This window comes from Hyaena hyaena, unplaced genomic scaffold (genome assembly GCF_003009895.1).
Source record: "Hyaena hyaena isolate Hyena2069 unplaced genomic scaffold, ASM300989v1 scaffold_9, whole genome shotgun sequence".
NCBI lineage: Eukaryota > Metazoa > Chordata > Mammalia > Carnivora > Hyaenidae > Hyaena > Hyaena hyaena.
In genome coordinates this window covers 600,944-621,693 of record NW_024080641.1, presented here as the reverse complement: position 1 = coordinate 621,693, position 20,750 = coordinate 600,944, and the positions used below count along the sequence as shown (strand labels likewise).

Sequence of the window (20,750 nt, the reverse complement as noted above, 5' to 3'; positions counted from 1 at the left end):
CTGCAGCAGCATCCACTCCCCCCACCCCCACCCCAAAGGTGCCTCTCACACACCCAGGATCCCACAGCCCAGAGCTTGCTGCCGTACAAGGCATCCCCTCTGGTACTCAGGCCCTCCCCATGCACCCGTCTCCATAGGTCTCTCCGTGGCGTGCACAGAGGCCCCCGCGCAGGGAAGCCAGCCCCTTCCCATGCCAAGAAGTAGCACACACAAGCAGACGCAGCTCCCCGTGCAGAAGCCCGGCTGTGGCTCAGCACACATGCCCCACACAGGCACAGACCCCCTGGAGGCAGGGAGAGGGGCACGTGGGGACAGAAACACACGGAAAGAGTAGAAAAGGGGGGCTGTGGGGGAGGGGACAGGCCCGGCATGAGAGAGTAGGTCTTGGGAAATACAGCCGCAGTCCCTGGGACAGACTCACTCCACCACACACACACACACACACACACACACACATACACACACTCCTCAGACAGCCTCTCTATTGCTCCAAATCACACACAGAGACAGACACCATCAAACAGGGACACACAGATGGACACAGCTGGGGTGGGGGGCTGGGGGGCTGGGAGCCCACCCTCTCTCCATCTCTCTCACTCACACTCTCTCTTTCTCTCTCTCTCTCTCTCACACACACACACACACAAGCGTGCGCACATGGCTGCAGGCAGTCACACACGCACGCACATCGACACAGCCACACCGACACATGCACAGTCGCACAGTGACACGCAGCGGAAAAAGAGGAGGGGAGGGGAGAGGAGGCCGGGGGTGGGATGTGTGTGTGATGGGGGGGATGACTGTGAATGGGCGAGAGGGGTATGAATGGGGGGACTTGCCAACTCTGCAAAGGGGTGTGGGGAGATGGAGATCACAGGAATAGGGGCCTGGAATGTAGGTGCCTGAAGGGGAGCCACTGTGGCTCCCCACGGGGAGGGCTCCACAGAGTTGGGGCGGTGGGGGGGGCAGGAAGACATAGTGGGTTCGTAACCGCAGAGTAGGGTCCGTTTGGAGGGTCTGACTGGGGGCAAGGTTTTGGAGGAAGAGCCAAGGGGGGCCTGGAAGGGCTTGGAAGGGGACTGAGGAATGTATGCGTGTGTGGTGGGGGGGCTCGGAGAGAGAGGCCCAGGGACGGGGATGGGAGAAGGATTGAGAAGACGGGTCCAAAACGGTTTATCACTGAGAGATGGTGAGGGGAGAGGGGCTGGAAGGGGGGCAGCTTCGGGGGGAGTAGTCCCAAGGCTGGGGGATTAGCGGCAGGGGGGAGGGTCGTCACAGCGGGCCGGGGCCTCCCAGCCCGCCGCGGAGAAAAGGGGCGGCGCGCTCCGTTACCTGTAGATGTACCAGACGCTGCGCCGCCGGGGCCCCAGGGCCGGCCAGCTGGAGGAGAGCGCGGGGGGCGGCTGCGGCAGGGAGCCCCCACCGGGGCCGCCCCCGAGACCCCCGCCGCCGCCGACCGCAGACAAAGCCATCGCCGCCGCGGCCCCAGCCCCGGCCCCGGTCCCGGTGCCGGCCGCCCCCGCCGCCGCCGCCGCCGCCGCGTCCCCGTCCCCGCTCGGCCGAACCCCCGTGTCCGGGCCCCCAGGCCCCGCCTCATGCTGACCCGCGCCGGGAGGGGGGAGGGGGAGGGGGCGCGCACCCTCCCGCGGGAGGGAGGGCAGGGCCGGGGGCTCACATGCCGGGGGGCGCGGGGGCGCGGGGCGCGGGGTCGGGCCGCGGCGGGAGCGCGAGGACCGCGGACGGCGCCGGCTTCAGCACCGCGGACAGCTCCGGAGGCGGGCGCCGGGCGCGAGGCTTTAACCCCTTGGCGTCCTGCGCCGGGAGTGGAGGGGGCCGGGCAGGGGGGGAAGGGGCCGGGAGGGGAACGCGGGGGCCCCCTTGGCGGGAGAAGGGGGAGGGGCGAGGCGCGGGGAGGGTAGGAGAAGGGGGAGGCACTTCCGGTCTGGGCCCCCCCTTAACCCCCTCCCCCCCTCCAGAGCCCTCCCGCGCAGGTGCAGAGCGAGGGAGAGCGGAGAGAGAGACGCACAACACCACACAAGATGCCTCGCGACCGCGTGCGGGGACGCGCGAACAGAGCCCCACTTCCCAGGCAGGGGTACCACGGTGAGAGAGGCCCCAGGAGGGGACGCACAGCCCCCCATCGCAGACCGACACATAATGCACCCCGACACGGTGTGGAAGGGCCAGGAAGGGAAGGCTAGAAACATTGAGATTGGGCCCCAGAGCAGTGAGAGACACCCCTCCCCCCAGAGAAGCTCGGGGAGGGACAGACAGACACACACCACAGCTCACTCGAGAGAGGGGAGACCATAGAGTCCCAAGGAGAGGAGACAGGGGGGCATAGGCCAGGACCTTACAGCTCCAGTGGGGATGCAGGGCACACAACACAGGCGGGGCCATCTCAGAGGGGGTCAGGGAAAGCAGGGGGGAAGCAGGAGGGGAAGAGGCTCAGACACAGCACACAGAGCAGCACATGCTGGTGGGCACAAGGAGGGGAGAAGGGGAGGGAATAAAGTTGACAGGACAGAGCTAGGGAGAGGAGAAGGAAGAAGCTGAGGGTAAGAGGGACCCCCCACCCCCACCCCGCCATCCAGCTGGTAGAGCAAGCGACTCCAAGACCAAGGCCAAGGAGAGACCCAGAGAGACACTGTCAGAGACAGGAAGCAGTGGCTGATAGGGAGATTTGGGGTGGGGGGACCTCGATACTCACCCGGTGCCCAGAGCCAGAGACGTGCCAGGTGAACACACACAATGGTCAAGCGCCTCAGACACTCCGGGCGCAGGGTGGCACCCCAGCCCCGCCCTCTCTCCCCATCTTGCCCCCCCCTTCCCCCCTGCCCATCCCCACTGGCCAGAACACAGACACATAGGTTTGGACACATTTAATGGAAGGATGCTACAAACAAGGAGACCCTTCCCTGGATGGGGAGAGTGGGGGGGAGAGGGTGTCATCTTTCAGACACCCAATTATGACCATCCCTTCCCCACAGTCTTGCCCTTCTGGAAGCCCAAGCCCTGGAATCCTCCCCTCTTCTGCCCTCCCCTCCCCCAATGCCCCAAGTCCTCAATTCCAGATCAATCAGACAGATGCAAATTCATGCACACGATTTTATGGGCTGACACACACGCACAGTGACATGCATAGAAAGAGACGGAGATGTGTGCAGAAACCCACCTGTCCGTACAAGGTAAGCAGACACACTGGCATCCCTGGAAACACTTGCCCTCGTTCTCAGACACACAGATTCAGGGACACACAGATGTGCAGAGCCAGCTGCACGATTAGCCTCGATCGTGCGCCCATAAATGACAGCCCCAAATGCACCCATCTGTACAGACTGGGACAGATCCTCTGGCCGTCGTGGGCATATAGATACACAGGGCTATACGTCTAGGGGCCTCTCTAGCCACACATGCACACAGACACGTGTCATGCGCACCTACAGACACATGGGCAAGAACACGCTCAGGGGATCCACATAAGGACGCTCGCCCGTGTGAGATGTTCACGCACAGGTCGTGCACCCCCAAGTCCATACACCCCCAGGCACCCCTCTCTTCCCATTCCTGACCCCGTGCCCTCCCTTCCCCTCCCCTCTCACCTCCCTGGGCCAATCCCATCCATCAAGCTTCTGAAGCAAGTCAGCCAGCAGCCAGGGAGGGGAAAGGTGTCAGTGTGCCCATCTCTCCACCCCCACCCCGCCTGGCCCAGCTCTGCCCGCCCCTCTCCCCGCGCCGCTGCCAGGCATGGGGTGTATACACTTGTGCTGCACATCGAGACGGGGCACATGAAGGAGGCGAAGGCCTCCAGCCAGCCACACACACGAGCTCCCCAGGCCCCCAGGCGTCCCCGTCCTCGGCTGTCCACCCCACTGGTCTCAGGCTACCCCAAAACTAGGCAGTCTCAGGGGCTGCCGAGGATGGTTTGGGACTGGGCTTGTAGTCTGAATCTACCTCTGTCCTCCCCCCACCTCCGGGTCAAACTTTAGAGGGGGCAGGAAGGAGGCTGAGAAGTCATGGAAATATTTAAAGGTGGAATATGAAGGGAGGTTGGGGTGAGGAGCACCCGAGGGTGTAAGGACATTTACCTTGGGGCATCAAAGCTGTCGTAGGAGCCCACGGTATAATGCCGGAAGAGTCTCTTTGCCTTGTCACTGCGGCTTTCTGCAGGGGGACAAGGGACGACTTTGGACCTTCACTTTGGAAACCATGAGCCCACCCCTGGGGGGTCCTGGCCCAAATTGTCCCATCTACCTCCCAGTGCCCCATCCCCATCGGGAGGGAGAAAGGAAGGGATGTGAGAACCCTAGGATAAATTGGGGACAACAGGAGAGTCCTCGTTACCTTGCTTTCCCTCCTGGGAGCGGTTTGCCACCTCTTCCAGGCAGTCAGAGGGGAACCAGCCAACGCGACCTTTGACCTGGCCTTCCCAGAAGCCTCCTTCCCCGATGCTAAGCACTGGGTGGAGAGCAGGGACACAGAAACATTTCCACGTTTCCGTGTTGCCCCCCACCCCCAACATACTCAGTGCACGGCCTTTCCACGATTCCCAGCACCTCGCACAGGGCCTGGTCCGAGAGCATCCTTAATAAATGTCCAAGGAAGAGATGAGGGTGTGGGGGGACAACCAAACCATATCACTCCTGCACTCTAGCTTTCTGAATCCAACCGGGACATGAGAAGGCACTGGGAAAAAGGGCTGTCTGGTGACATGGTCCTCACAGATTAGGGACACATTCACAACTGGCCCTCATCTCCCCTGGTAGCCAGTTGCGGCTTAATTGTTCTGTAATTTCCCTAAACCCTAAACCCTTTGGCAGTCTTACTGCTGCCCCCTGCCCCCTCCCACAGTCTCCTTGCCACTTAAACTTCTGTCATTTGCTCCCAGGCCCTTCATTCTGCGTCTCTTTGCTTCCCTTGGCTCTACCTGGTGGCCCTTTCCTGCCGGCCTCACCTCTTAGCCAGATAGCACACGTTTCCTGACTGCCTGCTATGTGTCTGGCGTGGCTGTGCCGGGGGCTGAAATGCAAAGATGGGCCTCAGGGACAGCTAATGTTTGTCGAATTCTCACTCGTGGCCAGAGCCCTAAGAAGGGACACTTTTACTATCCCCGTTTTACCGGTGGGGAAACTGAGGCTTGGGGAACCCAGGTCATTTCCTCAAGAATATATAGGTTGTAATCAACAGAGCCTGGAGTTGACCACCACTCTGTCTCCAGAGTGGATGCTCTGGAGTCACAATGCTTTGCTGCCTCTCTGCTCGAGCACCATGTAGCTGCTGCTTCTGATGATGATGCTCATGACAATCGTAGCAAACACACAGTCCATCTCTTCCGCATTTTTCGTGCCTCTGTCTCTACTCTGCCCTTCATATACTTCCTTCACTCAATCCTTATTCCTACCTGGGTAGGCAACAACTGATTTCCCATTTTACAGATGAAGAAGCTGACACTAAGGAAGAAAAGTCCCCTGCCCAGAGATGGCTCAAGCCACACTAGGATTTGAGTTGGGGCCATCTGATGCTTTTCCCCTGCTTACACTGCCACCCTTGAGAGGATCTGGGGAAACCAAATCGAGGAGATGCTCAAAGTCGTGGAAGAGAGCGGGAAATGGGGTGACAAGGGGTCTGGGTTCTAGGCTAGCTCTCCAGTGCCCGGCTGGGTGGCCATGGAATCAATCATTCGGTCACTGCACAAATACTTGTTTAGTGCCGGTCATGAGTCAGGCCCCAGGCTAGATGCTGGGTAGAGCGTTCATGGACCCAACAAACGTGGTTCTTGCCTTCATGGATCCTCCATACTGGCAGCTGTTAGAGACGTAGCTCTGTAAGGGACTGCATGATTGAAAATTAAGGTCAGCACGTAAGGGGAAAAGGACAGGGTGTCTGAAGAAAGGCCACATGGGGGTATATAAATTTGAGGTGCAGAGAGCAAAGAGGTGCCGGGACGGTGTCCCAGGGACATGTCCCAGGGGCCATGACATACAGACTGAGACTGGAAGGATCCTAGGAGAAGAAGAGGCAAAGAGAGGAAGGAGAGGTTTTCCTGGCAGAAGGAAAGGCATATGCAGAGAGCCTGGTGTGGAGAAGGGCTTGGGGCATTTGAGGGATGGAGGGAAGAATGAGGTCCCTGGCACCCTGTGGGTGGAGACAAGAGATGGGATGGGTGGGGTGGGCAGGGGGAGGGGCTTGCAGGCCAGGCAGAGCCCGCCACCTCATCGGGCTGCGGGCTGCGGCTGCGGCTGCGGATGACCTCAGGGGCGTTGTGGATGTAGGCGCGCTTTGAAGCAATTCAATGTCTTCAGGACAGGGAAGGATACAAAAACAGGGCAGTGTACAGAAGCACTGGGCTCGAATTTCAGAAAGAAACATGGAAGATATAGCGCATAGGGGACCTCTCCTCTGACCTGAGCTTTCCTTTCTTCTTTCAAACAGTCTCAAAGCACAGACCTGTCCCTCTGCGCATGCGCGCACGGACACACTTCCAGGCACCTGATCCCGGAGGCCCTGGCCCCCACAGTCAGTCCCTGCATCTGGCCATTCACTCATTCGCTCAGCGCATGTGCACTGAGGCCTCCTGTGTGCTGGGTCATCCAACTGGGCCCATCCAACCCAAAGCCCAATGACGGGTGACCTTGCCTTCAGGAAAGGGAAGAGATGCTGCAAGACAGATACTGATAAACAATCGACCTGATGCTACTTTCCCTGCACACCCTTCAAGGTTCCATGGAAGGACCCCCCCCACCCCCCACTGCCAGCTTTCACGGACAGCTGTGGTCTCTCTCTCCTCTCCAAGCTCCTGCAGTGGGAACCCACTGAGGATAACGACAATTGGTGCTTACTATGTGCAAATCAGTGTCCTGGGTGCTTTAAGGGAACTGACTTGAAAATCCTCCCCAGGGTACCCTTGTACAGATGAAGAAACAGGCCCGGAGCAGGCACGTGTCTGAGGGTGCCCAGCCGGGAAAGTTGTGGTGGAGCCAAGTTTTGAACTGAGGCAGCTTGGCCCCCACCCTACGCTACTCAGTTCCTCTCCAGCCTAGAGGCGGCAAAGGATTGCACCCCCGCCCTGCATTAACCGGCGTCTGCTTGCTTCCTGTTTCCAAGCTTCATTCTATCCAAGAACACACGTCAACAGCCCTGCGAAGTCTGCACGTGAGGGCTGCTGGCACCATTTTCCAGAAGAAGAGAGAAAAACCAAAGAGAGGCCAACCGCAGTAACAGCAGCGGCCGCTCAGGGAGCCCCGGCGCCGGCAACGGACCTGGCTTTGAACACCGGGCTCATTAGAGCCCCTCCAAGTGGGCCCCACCCTGTTTCTCAGATGAGAGCACCTGGTGGGGGCAGGAGGAGCGGCCGAGGGGGCTTGGCCTCACGCCTCACGCCGCGGGGCAGGGAAGACTGTGGGCTCAGGCCCCAGGGCAAGTCACTGCAGCTGTTTGGGGCTCTGTTCCTTCAGCTATAAGATGGGCTCCTGACACCCTTCCAAACGGCTGCTCCTGCGAGGGGAGCACTCCCACAGGGCCTGGCGGGGTGTCAGTATCCCCCAAATGCTCATGTCCACTCTTTTGCCTCAACACCTCCTCCTGAAGGGCGGGATCACCACAGCTACCCACCATGCTCCTCCCCCAAAGTGGAAGGGGTGTCTAGGTGCTCTCTGAGGCCTCCAGAGTGCAGTGGATATTCTAGGCCCTGGAGAACTGTGTGTCCTTGACCGTCTCGTCCTTGAGGGGTTAGCTCACCCGGCTGACCCTCGCCTCCCCCAGCCTGGCCGGGCCCTGCCCTGTTACCTTTGATCTTCTCGCCCTTGCTCAGGGAGATCTCCCCCTCGGCTTGGGCCTGGTATGACTTCACGGCCATGAAGGAGCGTCCGGGTACCGCTGAGTAGAGCTTCCTGCGCCTCCCGCGGCTGCCCAGGGAGCCCCCAGGGCCCCCTGAGCCCCCTGTGCCCCCTGCCGGCCCTTCCCTGGGCGTCCCGCTGGAGCTGCATACACAGAGGGTGTGAGAGGCAGGGGAGAGTGGAGGGAGGGGGCGCCTCTGGGAGAACAGGGGTCCGTGGGGTGGGGGGAGATGGAGCATCAGAGTGGGGGAGTGGGTTTCCCGGCTCTGGCATCCTTGGGGGAAGAGGGCATTCGGGGGCTCCCTCTGCCTGCCCACTGCTGCCCCCTGGGCCCCTCCTCTGCCTCCTGGCTTCCGGCTCTGCCCCTCCCACGGCCCTGCACGCCGTGCCTGATTCAGCTTCCTGAAGCGGAGCTCTGACTGTGTCATCCCTCAGCTTGCTCACGAGCCTTCAGCGACTCCCAGCTTCCTCCTGGTCCGGGTCCAACTCCTTTGCCCGCCATGCCCAAACCGCCATGATTTTTCGCTCTCCCGTGTCCTTGGGACGCGCCGGCCAGCCACATGACCCTTCTCGCCTTCCTCCAGCCAGCCTGGCCTCTTTACCCCAGAACACCCCCTGCCCATCCTCCCCTCTACCCCAAGTGGCTCCTCTGCTCCCTCTCCCCTTCTCTGGCCTCATCTCCAAGCTCAGACACCTTTCCCCAAACCCCTTACCCACCCCTGTCCTGTTTGGCTTCTTCTCACCTTGCCCCGCCTGTCTGTCTGTCTGTCTGTCTGTCTGTCTTCAGGGGCTGGAACCATCTCTTTTGGGTACCCTACCCCCGGCCCCTGGCATTGAACAGGTGCTCGGCTAAACTGGTTACATCTGGGGACAGGTGCGAGATCGTGGCTTCCAGGGCCCTCCCTTCCTCAGGGGGCAGGAGAGGGATTTGGAGGCCCGAGGCGGGACCAGGGACTTGGGGGGCTGGGGAGCCAGCCTGGGTGGGGGGAGTGTGGCCCCGAGGATGGGGTCTGGTTGGGCTGGGGTCACTGGGGCCAGGGCTGAGCCTTCCCCTACCTGGGCCGTCCACGGGGCTGCCTCTTGGCCTCTTCGGGGTGCCTCCCGCGGGATGGGGAGCGGGCCCGGGCGCCCCGGGGGCTGCTGGCACTTCGGAGGGTCCCACTGCTGAGCTTGGTGCTGGGGGCCGAGGGCTGCGACTGGCCCTGGGGCCCTGAGGTAGGGCCGGGGGCCCCAGAGGACGAGGTCCCCGGGGCTGCAAACACCATCCAGTCAGGCAGGGCCATGCTGGTATCACTGTTGGCCCGAAGCAGCGCCGGGGGCACCGTCAGCCCTGCACCTGGGGGTCCCCGTCGCCGGGCTGCGTACTTGGGGGACTCCTGGAAGGGCACTGAGAGGGCACAGTGGCGGGGACCAGAGGGGCACGGGAGACAGGCAGGTGGAGGGGGTGTGCAGGCAGGGGATGACGGGGGAGAGGCACGAAGGGAGAAAGACGTAAGAGGGGAGGTCTGGAATCACACCTCCCACTGCTGCTCAGACACTCACAGCCCGCCAGCCCCCCAATCCCACCACACACCCCCAAGGACCCTAGCCCCCCCCCATAGCCCCACCTCCCTCTCACTCACCCACATCCTGCTCTCGATGGTTTCGGATCAGCTCCCCCAGTTCAAAATTCCCAGCGATCACAGCCACCTGGAGGGGGGCGGGGTGGCCCAGGCAGAGGGCGGGAAGCACCGTGAGGTCCCCGGACAGCTCCCCCCATCCCTGCCCCCCCAAACCTTGACCCCCGCAACTGCACCCTCCCTCCTCCCCCAGACTGCCAGCCTCTCGGCCAGCACTCCTACCTGCCTGCCTTCCTCATCCCCTGTCTTCTCTGCCCCCCCCCCCCCGCCCCCGCCAGCCCTGACAGCTCCGGACCTGAAAGGGGGTCTGTCCGTTGTTATTCTTCACATCCTTGTTCGCTCCTCGATAGAGGAGGATCCTAGCACAGGTCTCCTGTGGGCGATGGCCGGCCGGTGGCATGGGGTGGAAAAAAAAAAAAAAAGAAAAGAAAAAGAAAACCATCAAAGTCACCGTGAGCAGACGCAGGCACTGCGCTAAGAACTTCGGGAACAGCCTGATCTAAACCTGCCTTGCCCAGGACAGCAGCCACTTCCTACACGTGGCTCAAGAGCCCTTTAAATGGGGCTGGTCCCACTGAGATGAGCTGTGCATGTAAAATACACCCCACACTGCAAGAACTCAGCACAGAAAAAAATTAAATATCTCTAATAATTTTTATATTGATTGCAAGTTGACACCATAATATTTTGGATACCAAAAATCCGTGTCACCTGTTGCCTTTTTTTTTTAACGCAGCTCCTGGGATGCTTAAAATCACACATGTGACCCGTGTTATGTTCTATCCAGTGGCACTAATCTAAAGCCAGGGTTCTAGAGCTCAGCCAAAAAAAATCTTGGTAGTGGCGGCTGTCCTGTGCATTGTAGGACGTTTAGCGGCATCTCTGGACTCTACCACTAGATGCCAGTAGCACTCTCCTCCTGGGTTGTGAAAACCAAGAAAGGCTGCCCACATGGCTAAATATCCCCTGGGGGACAGGAGTGTTCCAGCTGAGAGCCTCCCGATCTAAGCCTCATGGAGGGCGTGCTGTGCAGCATGCCAGGCGCTCAGCATTTCAGAGGCAGAAGCTCAACAATTCCATCAGATGGAGATGAGTGTCTCCGTTTCACAGACGAGGAAACTAAGGCATCAAAAGGAGCTCAAGGTCACACAGCTGTTGACCATCAGTGGCTGGATTTGAACCAAGGTCTTTGCTCTTATCACACACTCTACTAGACTCAGAAGGAAGGGGACGGTGGGGGCCAGGGCTGGGCAGTGGCAGGTAGGAATGCCATCCACATACAGATCAGTTCCTTACTGATGTCACCCCCCATCACGCTTTAGATCACAGCCAGTGCCCTGGCCATGGCCTAGAGGCTCCCTGTCCACCTGATCTGCCTGCCCTGGCACTGCCAGCCTCACCAACTTCATCTTCTGCCATCTTTCTCTGCTTCCCATACTCCAGTCACACTAGCCTCCTTCTTCCTCTGACAGGCATGCTCCTGCCCCAGGGCCTTTGCACCTGCGGCTCCCACTGCTTGGAATTCTCTACCCCTAGATTTCCACATGGCTCACTTTCTCACTTCATTCAGGTTTTTGTGCAAATGCCACCTCTTCAGAGAGGGCTTCTCTGGCTACGTCGTCAATAATAGCTCCCGGTACTATTCCCTGTTATATTTTTATTTATTCATTTTTATTTATGGGATGCCCACCATACGCCAGTATTAGCTCATTTTCTTCATAACACAGTCTCCCTGAAATTACATTTCTCTTTTACTTCTCTCTTTAGCATCTCTCCCCCACCATATGGTAAGTTTTATCGGGGCTTGATTTTGTTCGCGGCACCCACCACCTAGAATGATGCCTGGCCCCCTGGAGCTGTTTGGTAAACGATTGCTGAAGTCCTTCACACTTCGTCTTGGCCTGGCCAAACCCAACCCGGCCCGCAGCTCAACTCCTCTCCAGCTCCCCCAGATGCAACTCAACCAGCATTCACAAAAGGCCTCCTTGTCTCACCCTCTCCACGTGACAAGCACGCCTAGGATGCTCGCATGGTCCCATCCGACAGGACAGGCTCAGAGAGGGCAAATCTGTACCCAAGGTCACACAGCCGGTTAGTGGAGCAGCTGGGACTCGAACACGGCCTTTGAATCCCAGGGCTCATCTATGCCTGTGACAACTCCCCGTTGCCCAAGTGACTGGACAGCAAAGTTGGCTCAGTTTTCTGGGTGTGTTTGTGAGTGTGTGAGGGTGTGTGTATGTCCAAATGTGCACATGCCATGCTGGTTCCAACTAGACTGTTAACGACTGCCATTAATATGCTTTCGCGTGTTTGCCGGCCTCCACCGCCCCCTTGCCTGGCACGGGGCCAGAGCACCTCCACCAGCCCAATCTGCAACCCTCCCTGCTCCTCAAGAACCTCGATTTACCGGGGTCCTGGCACTTAGCTTACAGTATCGCAATTCCTTCTTTACACACCTGCCTCTTTGCCACATGTGAAGTCCCCTGCCCAGCCCAAGACGGGCACCAGGCCCTGTCTGATTCATTCCACATCCAGACACACAGTAGGTGCTCAAGAGGCATCCACGGGAGGTATGAAGATGAAGGATGTGGAGCCGAGTCATTCAAAATTCCTTTGTTCAAGCTATTCATTCATTCACTGAGTTATTCATTCAGTCTATCTCAGAGCGAACACCTGTTGAATATTCTGAGGGGGGGCGGGGCGCTATGTAGTCTTGGGGCAAATTCAAGGTTGCTGATTCGTAATTCATTCATTCACTTACTCAGCCAACAAAGTCCCTACTATGTCCTGGGGCCTTGGGACAGAGTGCTTGATCAGACTCAGCCCTCGCCCTTGAGAAGCTTACAGCCTAAACATGGACCTGAACTTCACCACCACGGGATGGACGGGCATGTCAGGAGGCTGGGGGAGGAGGGAGTGAGGAAATCTGTCAGACCCAGCTCTGGCCCTTTCGAAGCTGAAAGTCTGAGAAGGAAGACAAGAGGAGAAAAGTAGACAAAGAACTCTATCTGCCAAGCATCTATTCATTAGGCATCATGCCAAAAGCAAGTAAAACATTCACCCACTTGATCCTTGGTACAGCAGGTGTTACTGACCCATTTCACAAATAAGAAAGGGGAACCTCAAGGAAGGAAAACAACTGGCTCATCCGACCCCGTAAGAGTAATTGTTCCTCCTCTGTAATCCTTTACACTGAATTTTCCCTCTTCAAATTAACGATACGGTTTCTGTCTGTCTGCTGATTGGATCCTGACTGAGCGTGGTTATGATAATGACACTGCCTTCTAGGGATGAGCGCTTAATATCCATGGTCTTTCATCCCCTTCAATCAGCTGCCATTACCCCCATTTCGGGGAGAGGACGGAGACTTTGGAGAGGGCATGGGGCTTGTCAGGGGGACCCCGGTCTGCCCAGAGGCCATACACCGAACCCGTACAGTTAGGGGCTCGAGGCCAGTGTCAGGGAGCAAGAGAGACAGAACCGCCAGGGAGGGGCAGAGACAGCACCGCGTTGGGTGGGTTTGACAAACACGGAGTTCTCCCTCGGCAGAGCAGACTGCTCGCTGCCACAAGGCGGCACGTGGCTACCTGGCACGTCCCCAGCACTGCAAGTTCTGATGCGGCAGAAGGGGCTGGCGCTGACTTGGAAGACTTCCTGGAGGAGGGGAAGAAGGGCTTGACAGACCACCACCCTGGCGCCAAGCCCTGTCCTCCTAAGTCCCTGAGGCCACCCTCCAAGGGCAGGAAGCCCCGGAACACAGGCGAAGAGACTGAGGGGGCCGAGCTACTCAGGATCACCTAGGGCTGGGGTCACAGCCACAAAGGGGCAGGTACGTGAGGCCCCTCCCAGCCCTTTACTGCTCGCCTCCACTCATGCCTCCCAAGGTGGGGACTGTCCACCCAGCCCTGAATTGCTACAACTTGCAATAGACTCTTGTTCCCCTCAGGGCTATGGTCTGGCCCTTCCTCTGTCCCCTGCGGTGGCCCCTGCACACACTGCATACAGTAGGTGCTCCTGATGCTCTCTCCCCTACACCTGTGCCCACTGCCGGGAATACCCTTCCTTGCCTTCCTACTGGGCTCACTCCTGCTTCTGTTAGCGCAGGCGGCACATTTTCCAGAGAGGCCCCTCCACCGCAGCCCCAAGGCCGAGCTCAGATCTGGCCTCCCACGGGGACCTGCCTTCCCTGGGACTACCCTCTGAACACTCTGGATTTTAACGGGAACATCTGTCTCACTCACTGCTTGGTCCTCAGCATCCCACTCTAGCCCTGACATGGGGAAGTAAGTATTTGCTGGATGGATAGATGGATGGATGGATGGATGGATAGATGAACGGATGGATGGATGAAATAGTGAATGATCAGAAGGTGCAGGGAGGCTGGGGTCAGGAGGAGGGCCTGGGCGGGCTCTGCCAGAGCAGACCTTATTGTAGAGGGCGCAGATGTGCAAGGCCGTGTTCCCCGAGGCATTCTGGGCTCCTGGCTCAGCTCCATAGAAGAGGAGGTGTTCCAGGTGCTGAGAGTGGCCTCGCTGGCAGGCCTGCGGAGAACAGGAAACCCCAGAGGCCACATCAGACTCTCCCAACCATGGCCTCTATCTAGATCCTGAGTCCAGGAAACCCCTCTCCTTTCCTCCACCGTTTCTTCCCAGGGACCCAGGCCACCAGCTTCATGAGTCATTCCAAGCCGCAGGCGTCCTCACTGGCTCCTTGAGAAGCTCCAGAGACCACCCCCACCCATGCCAGGGATCGAGATGTCCAATCCTGAGCCCATGCCCTCTTAGGGTGCCTCATCTTCTTCTCTTTGGGGACCATGCTACCTACTCGCACGCCCACACTCTATGAGGACTCCAGCATCTGGATCCCCTTGGCACCAGAGTCCTCTGCTCCTTGCCCTGATTGGGGCCCAGGCACCCCCCTCCCTCACCATGCACACACTGCGAACCCCCCTGGCCGCGTCTGGAGCACCTGGTGAATCTCCTGCCAGCCGTTCTCATCAGCTATGCCCAGCTGGGCCCTGTTGTACAGGAGCAGCTCACAGCAGCGGGGGTCACCCCCCACCATAGCCGTGTGGAACAGAGGGGTCAGGCCTCGGCGGTCCTTGTAGTTGGGGGAGCCCCCAAGGTCCAGGAGTGCCTGAATTGAGAGAGAAGACAGAAAACAGTCACACTAGCAGGACCGGTTCATTCTGAACGGCCAGCTGGGCAGCGGGTCTTAGGGTGGTTTGGGAGTCTGCTGTGATGCCCTTGTGTGACCTTGAGCCTGGCCCTTGCCCTCTCTGAGCCTCTCCCATCCTGCTGAACAAAGAAGGGACCGGGAAGATGCTTCCCACTCTGACATCCTGCCTGACCTTCCCTGCGGCAGCCTTCGGATGAGCCACTGAAGGAGCCGGTGCCTCAGTGTCTCATCAGAGCGGCGGGATGGCTAGGGGCCCCTGAGAGAACCGTCTGGATGCGGGTCTGGATGCGGGAGGACCCCTGGCCAAGCTGGAGGTGTTGTGAAGATCAGGATCCCAAAGAGTGGGACACAGAGGGAGACCCGGGAAACGGGTAAGCTCGGACCAAGGTGAGTCGCGCCAGCCACTCTGGGGCGGGCAGCGGGGGCGGGGGGGGGTGCCTCGCTCGAGGAACAGCTCCGGGCACAGAGGCTGGTGGAGCTGAGCATCATTGGAGGGAGGTGCTGGCAGCAGCCCTGTGAAGACAGCCCGCAGCCGCGCCGTCCACCAGAACCTCTGTGGTGATGGAAGCTCCGCAACCACACCATCCTACACGACAGCCACGTGTGGGCTCCTGCACGCTCAAACGTGCCACTGAGCCCAAGGAACAGAGATCTTCGTCTTAGCTCATTGTAATTAATTTAAATCTAAGCGGCCCCCATGTGGCTAGCGGCTACTGGATCGGTTCAGACAGCGCGGGTCTGAAGGATGGGGGCGCGGGGTGAGAGCAGGATCTGTCTTGGGGGGAAGGGAGTGCACTGGGGGTATGTATAGAGGGTTTGTCAATTCCAGGGGCATAAGGCAGGCCTTTATGGTTGGTGTCTGCATTTAGGGTCTTCAAGAAAGAGCTGGAAAAGGGAAGGGAGGGTCCATTAAACTGGAGCGTCTGTGAGTTAGGGTGTTTCTCAACAGCTACGTATCTTTGGGGGCTGTCTATCCTGACCTGTGTATGAAGACGGAATCCAGTGCCCTTGGGTGGTGGTGGTGGGGGGGCAGGGACGGGAAAGGAAGAGGATTTTAGAATAAGACCACGTAAGCCGACCCCATGTACCCATATTTCGCGGGTATATGAGTGAGTCTATCTGGGAAAGTTCGGTTTAGTTACTGAACAGGGGGAGGGGCTGTGTTTGCAGGATGTGTGTTGAGGGGTCTGTATCTGGAGCTCACTCTGTATTTTACCAAACAGAGGAGGGTCTATACTTTGGGGAGACTGAGGCAGGGTTGGTGGTGAGCTGGATCAGAGGGTACAAGGAGGTCTGGGTGTCAGGACAGTATAGGAATGATGATCTCCCGGGGCCCTTCCAGGGGAAAGATCCGTGTGATAATCAGCTGTAGGGTGGGCGCCCCTGCGGGTCACCAGAGGGTCTCTGATTCCATTGGTGGAGAGATAGCGGGCTTGGGGGGGTGTTGTGTGTCAGTCTATGGAAAGGGGCTCTGTATTTGAGACACGAAGAGAGACTATTTTTAACAAACTAAAGAACGGAGGTTCGAGAAAGAACAAATGGAAAAGGGAGAGGAGTCTGAGGAAAGAGCAGAAGTGGCATCCCCACAGGGACATGGGAAGGGACGTCCAGTAGGCGAGATGAGAAGCAAAGGGGAGATCAGATGGCTTTGTGAGGTCAATGCGGATGAAGAGAGGAGGGGGCGGGTCTGGGGCAGTTCGCTCACTGGGGCCGACTCTGGGGGAGGGCCCCAGGGGTCTGGCACCTTACCGTGAGAGCCAGGCAGTGACGGGCACACGCAGCCTTGTGCAGCGCTGTCATGCCGTCCCGGGCCCGGAAGTCGATGTGGGCTCCTCCCAGGCACAGGGTGCGAATCACCTCTACGGAGCCTTCAGTCTGGGCAGCCAGTGTCAGGGGGGTCTCTAAGGGGCAGGAAAGGCCAGTCACATGCAGCCCTCATGCCTCGTTTCTCGGCTCCCCACCTCTTCCAAAGCCCCTGGTTCCCTCCTTACCTCCCGAATCTGAGTCATGGTAATTGGGGTCCAGCCCCTTGTCCAGCAGCCTCGCCACCTTGTCGGACGTCCCGAGCTGCACGTACTCCAGGAACTTCTTCAACCCCGTCTGAGCCACGGACAAGAGAGAGAAGACAGGTCAGCAAGGGGCAAAAGCTGGGGTCTGGAGCGGCGCTGTCCAGTGCGAATACACAGCGAGTCACGTGTGGCACTGAGAAGTCCCTAGTAGCCACCTTTAAATTAAAAAAAAGGGAAGGGGAACGGAAATTCGTTTGAATGACGTATCTTTTTAACCTGACGGATCTGCGACAGTACCGTATCGACGGGTAATCCGTAGGCAATTTTTTAATGATACGTTTTAATGATACGGATTTCTTCTAAATCCAGTGTGCGTTTCACACTCACAGCGAGGCTCAATTTGGACCTGGGACACCATGTGTGCTCGGGAGCCGTATGTAGCCGATGGCTCCCGGGGTGGATGGCACAGGTCCGGAGGGGTGGAATATTTGGGGAAGGACAGAAATAAATGCTTGGTGGGGTAGGGGTCGGGGGGGAGGGGGGGCCGGGAGGCTTTTTTTCCCAAGTGTCAAGGATCCTTCGCTTCACCTCTGGCTAAAGCGGCCCCCTCCAACTTCCTCCCAGTTCTTAGGGCACCAGGGGAGGCACAGGGGACATATGGTCAGAGTCCTGGAGGGCAAGATGGCCAGATGTGGCTGGGGCCAGGGGGCATCCCTGGAGCTCGGAGAGGTTTAGGCTATGGAATTGGGGGAGCCACGGGCTGTCTATGAAACAGCACTGAGGCAGGGGGACACTGGTGCCCTGTGTGGATCTGGGGGACCCAGAAGATGAGAAGGGAGCATCTAAGGATGAAGGAATTGGGAGCCAAGGGGAAGTGGTGTGGGCCTGGGCAGAGGGGTTCGAGGCAGAGGGGGGAGTTGAGCCGATAGGATGGAGATAATAGAGTGGCATTTGGGACCTCCCCAAATGCCACACAGCATCTCAAGTTAGTGGGGGCCCCTGGCAGAGGGACAGAAGGGGGTTGGGGTGTGAAGGGCTGCTGGGCAGAGGTGAGACAGAGGGAAAGGCTCCAGGTCTCTGTGGGAGGGAAACGCTATGGGGTCAGGGTTCTCTCACCTTCGTGTGCAATTTGGCCAGCTGCTTCTCATCCAGGTTGGTCTGTTTGTAAACCCGGGTCTTGTATCGGAACTGTGGCCAGGGGTGTACAGGGGGAGAGACACAGAGACTCGGAATCAGGGGCCTGGGGAGGAAGCTGGACTCCTTCTGAGCCGGGGGCAGGTGGGAGGGTAGGGGGAGAGGCGGTCAGCTCAGGGTCAAGGTGGAAACAGCCTTAGAGCCGTGGCTGTGTAGGCAGAGGAGCGCGGGGCTGCTGTCGAGTATGTGGACCACAACGGCTAATGTGAAGGAGTAGGGAGTCTGGACCCCACACAGAATGTTCTAGAATACCTACTGTAATTGTGAATCCTTTCCCACTTTGAAAGGCGAGGAGCTTGGGGCAGGCAAGTGACTTGCCCAAGGCCACTCTGTCGGTCAGTGGCAGAACGGATGGCCTCTCTGACTCTAATGCTTAAGGGACCTGGAACAGCCCACTGGGTTTTCCCTCACCAGGGCCTGAGTGGGAAGAAAATGAGGCATGCCTTCTCTCCTCTGCAGCCAGGCTGGGAAGGCTGTGGGCCTCACCTCCAGGTAGGGCACCCCCTTCTCAAAAGACTGGGGGTACTCCCGAAGTAGCCGCTCCTCCTCCAGAAAGTTGGCATCGCGGCCCGAGGTGGCCGGCTGGAACAGACCGTAGTTGAGCACATCCTGCAGGCTCTCGCTCAGGGCGCAGAGCACCTGTTGCTTGGCTGTCCAGATGGTGGCATCAGGGTTGAAACGTAGACATTTCTGGTTGGGGGGGGGGTGACAGGGAGGAGCCTGAGGTGGTTTGGAAAGGGCCTGGGCGTGATTCTGGGGACAGGAAAGGCAGTTGGGGGAAACACATCGGGGGCCTGGAGAGGGGGCCCAAGCGGGAGGACACCCAGCACCAGAAGCCACTCATGTGGGCTTGGGGCCCTGTCCCCCACTGGCCAGAAGGCAGCCACTCACTGTCTGGTGCAGGTCCGGGATGCCGATCCTGAAGACCATCATGCTGAAGTGGGCGTCGTCCGGGACAGACATGGAGCGACCCTGGAGGCCTCGGGTGGAGGCCAGACTACCAGGCACCCCGCTGCCCTGGCCCCGGGTCCCCCGGGGGCCTCTGCTGGGCCCGTCTGGGGAGCTGTCGGACTCTGAGCCCCCGTCGGGACACTCGCTGGCACTGTGGCGTTCCTCGTCCTCGCTTGACGCGGGGCTGTGGGTCATCGTGGGGCCACGGGGCGACAGGGGACAGCAGCATCACAGGCGGCTGCCGGGGCCAAGGGTGGCTGTCAGATGAGGGACCCGGGACCCCTTGGAGGCCACAGGCACCCTTGTGGACAAGTGGTCTAGGGCAGCCACCCCACACGCCCCAGGTCGGCAGGAAGGAGGCTGGACACACCCCCAGATACTCCAGCTGCCTCTGCTCACACACACGCCCATTGCTGCCATGCCTCCAGCACGTCTCCTTCCCTGCCCTTGGCCCTGCTCGCAGCCCCCCACCCCTCCTGCGCCCCACTTTGCCGCTGACCCAGCATGGCAGTGTCCCAGAAACCGCAGAATCACCGCGGGAGCTACTGGCCCACTTTGGCAGGCCACGGAAAATGCAGCTAAAATTAGCTGAGGACAGACAGGTGGACGGCCCACCGGCATCCTGCCCTCCTGGCCCCAGCCTGGCCCCTCACCTGAAGCCCTCCCATCCCCCTCCTTCTGGCTAGCTGGCGGCGGGCAGAGGGAGAGGGGTGGAGGCTGAGATGTAGTAATGGGGAGACGGAGGTGCCGAGAGCCTGGGGCGGCAGAAGTGGGAGCCGCGTGGTGTCCGGGAGTGGTGCCCGGCAGCGGGTGGAACTGGTGACTTCACCAAAGTGTGGCTGACAACGTGTGCCGGGGACTGCTGAGAATCGGTGTCCCAGGGGAGCAGGGGCGCTGAGATGGGGTTGTCATGGGGCAGAGGATCATTCACGGGGTGCCCCCAAGGGAGCCCCGAGGGGCGGTATGCAGATTGTTGGGGGCATCTTGAGATGCGTGTGGGCGGGTGGGGAGCCGGGCCTGGGACAGTTGCCTGGTGGCGGTAGTGCAGTGGCCTGGGTCAGCTTCAGTGACTGCGGATACCCTGTGGGCACATTTGAAGACTAGCACCACAGGACAGGTGACTAGTACTGGTGGATCCACTCTGAGGGAGACGGGGGCTGGGGGTTGCTGAGAGGGAGGCTAAGAAGTGGGGTGCTGGTCTGGGGGACTGGGGTGGCAGGTCACCTTCAGATCCCCACCATTCTCTCCCGAGGTGGCCTTATAAGACTGGGTCCCAAATGGGGTCCGCCTCCCTCATCTTCTCCCTGTCTCCCACCCTAGCACCGGAAACCAGAATGTCTGGTCTGGTCCCTCCCCCCCACACCAGGCCCAGCTCCGGCACCGTTGCCATGGAGATGGGAAGCAGTGGAGGGTACTGCTGACTTTGGGGGAGTGGGGATGGGCTGGGGGGGTTGGGGGCGGGAAGACAAAATGAGTGTTCGGGAGGACAGTTCCAAGAGCTGTGGGTGAGCGAGCAGCTTCACCAGGAGCTGGCCGACCCCTCCCCCATGCGTGGCCCGGCAGCGAAGCCCCCTCCCTCTCCAGGTACCCAGCAGAACTGCCCTACCTTGGCCTTGCCGAGCACCCCCCCTCCCCCCACCAAGCCTCCTCCCGGCTGGACTCCACATCCCACCTCCAGGCCTGGAGCCCAATGCCACTCCCCCTCGGCTGACCCTGGCTGACCCCGGCTTCAACCGGGCACTAATGGGGTGGCCAGTGGGATGAAAGCAAAACTGGCCCCGGCTCCCCGGCCATGCGGCTGCCCCCAACCCCCCAGACCAGCTCCGGCCCCTCCCCCTCAGGCCCGAGGGAGGGAGCGGGCACACTCCGCCGGGGCGGCATGAATCAAACGCTCCGCGGCTAAGAATAGCTGGCACGCAGCTGGTACTGAGACGGGCTGAGGAATCGGCGGGGGGGGGGGGGGG

At 59.6% G+C, this 20,750-nt stretch overlaps 1 protein-coding gene across 3 annotated transcripts in view; it reads right to left on the bottom strand.

Annotated features, from left to right (window-relative positions):
- Nucleotides 1–19,067, bottom strand: part of SHANK1 (SH3 and multiple ankyrin repeat domains 1) — a 41,714-nt gene extending 22,647 nt beyond the window's left edge. For 2 of the 3 annotated variants that reach the window (XM_039244628.1, XM_039244635.1), the window contains exons 1-14: nt 18,727–19,067; nt 18,322–18,525; nt 17,758–17,829; nt 16,624–16,732; nt 16,382–16,533; nt 14,423–14,590; nt 13,879–13,995; nt 9,750–9,827; nt 9,458–9,524; nt 8,892–9,222; nt 7,786–7,979; nt 4,345–4,458; nt 4,089–4,164; nt 3,603–3,632 (exon numbers count right to left, since the gene is read on the bottom strand). In XM_039244628.1, coding sequence (XP_039100559.1) covers nt 3,603–3,632; nt 4,089–4,164; nt 4,345–4,458; nt 7,786–7,979; nt 8,892–9,222; nt 9,458–9,524; nt 9,750–9,827; nt 13,879–13,995; nt 14,423–14,590; nt 16,382–16,533; nt 16,624–16,732; nt 17,758–17,829; nt 18,322–18,525; nt 18,727–18,981 — 1,967 coding nt within the window. In that variant the 5' untranslated portion in view covers nt 18,982–19,067. The remainder of the gene's footprint in view (nt 1–3,602; nt 3,633–4,088; nt 4,165–4,344; nt 4,459–7,785; nt 7,980–8,891; nt 9,223–9,457; nt 9,525–9,749; nt 9,828–13,878; nt 13,996–14,422; nt 14,591–16,381; nt 16,534–16,623; nt 16,733–17,757; nt 17,830–18,321; nt 18,526–18,726) is intronic. The other variant, XM_039244641.1, reaches the window with a different exon arrangement.
- Nucleotides 19,068–20,750: the final 1,683 nt, after the last annotated feature.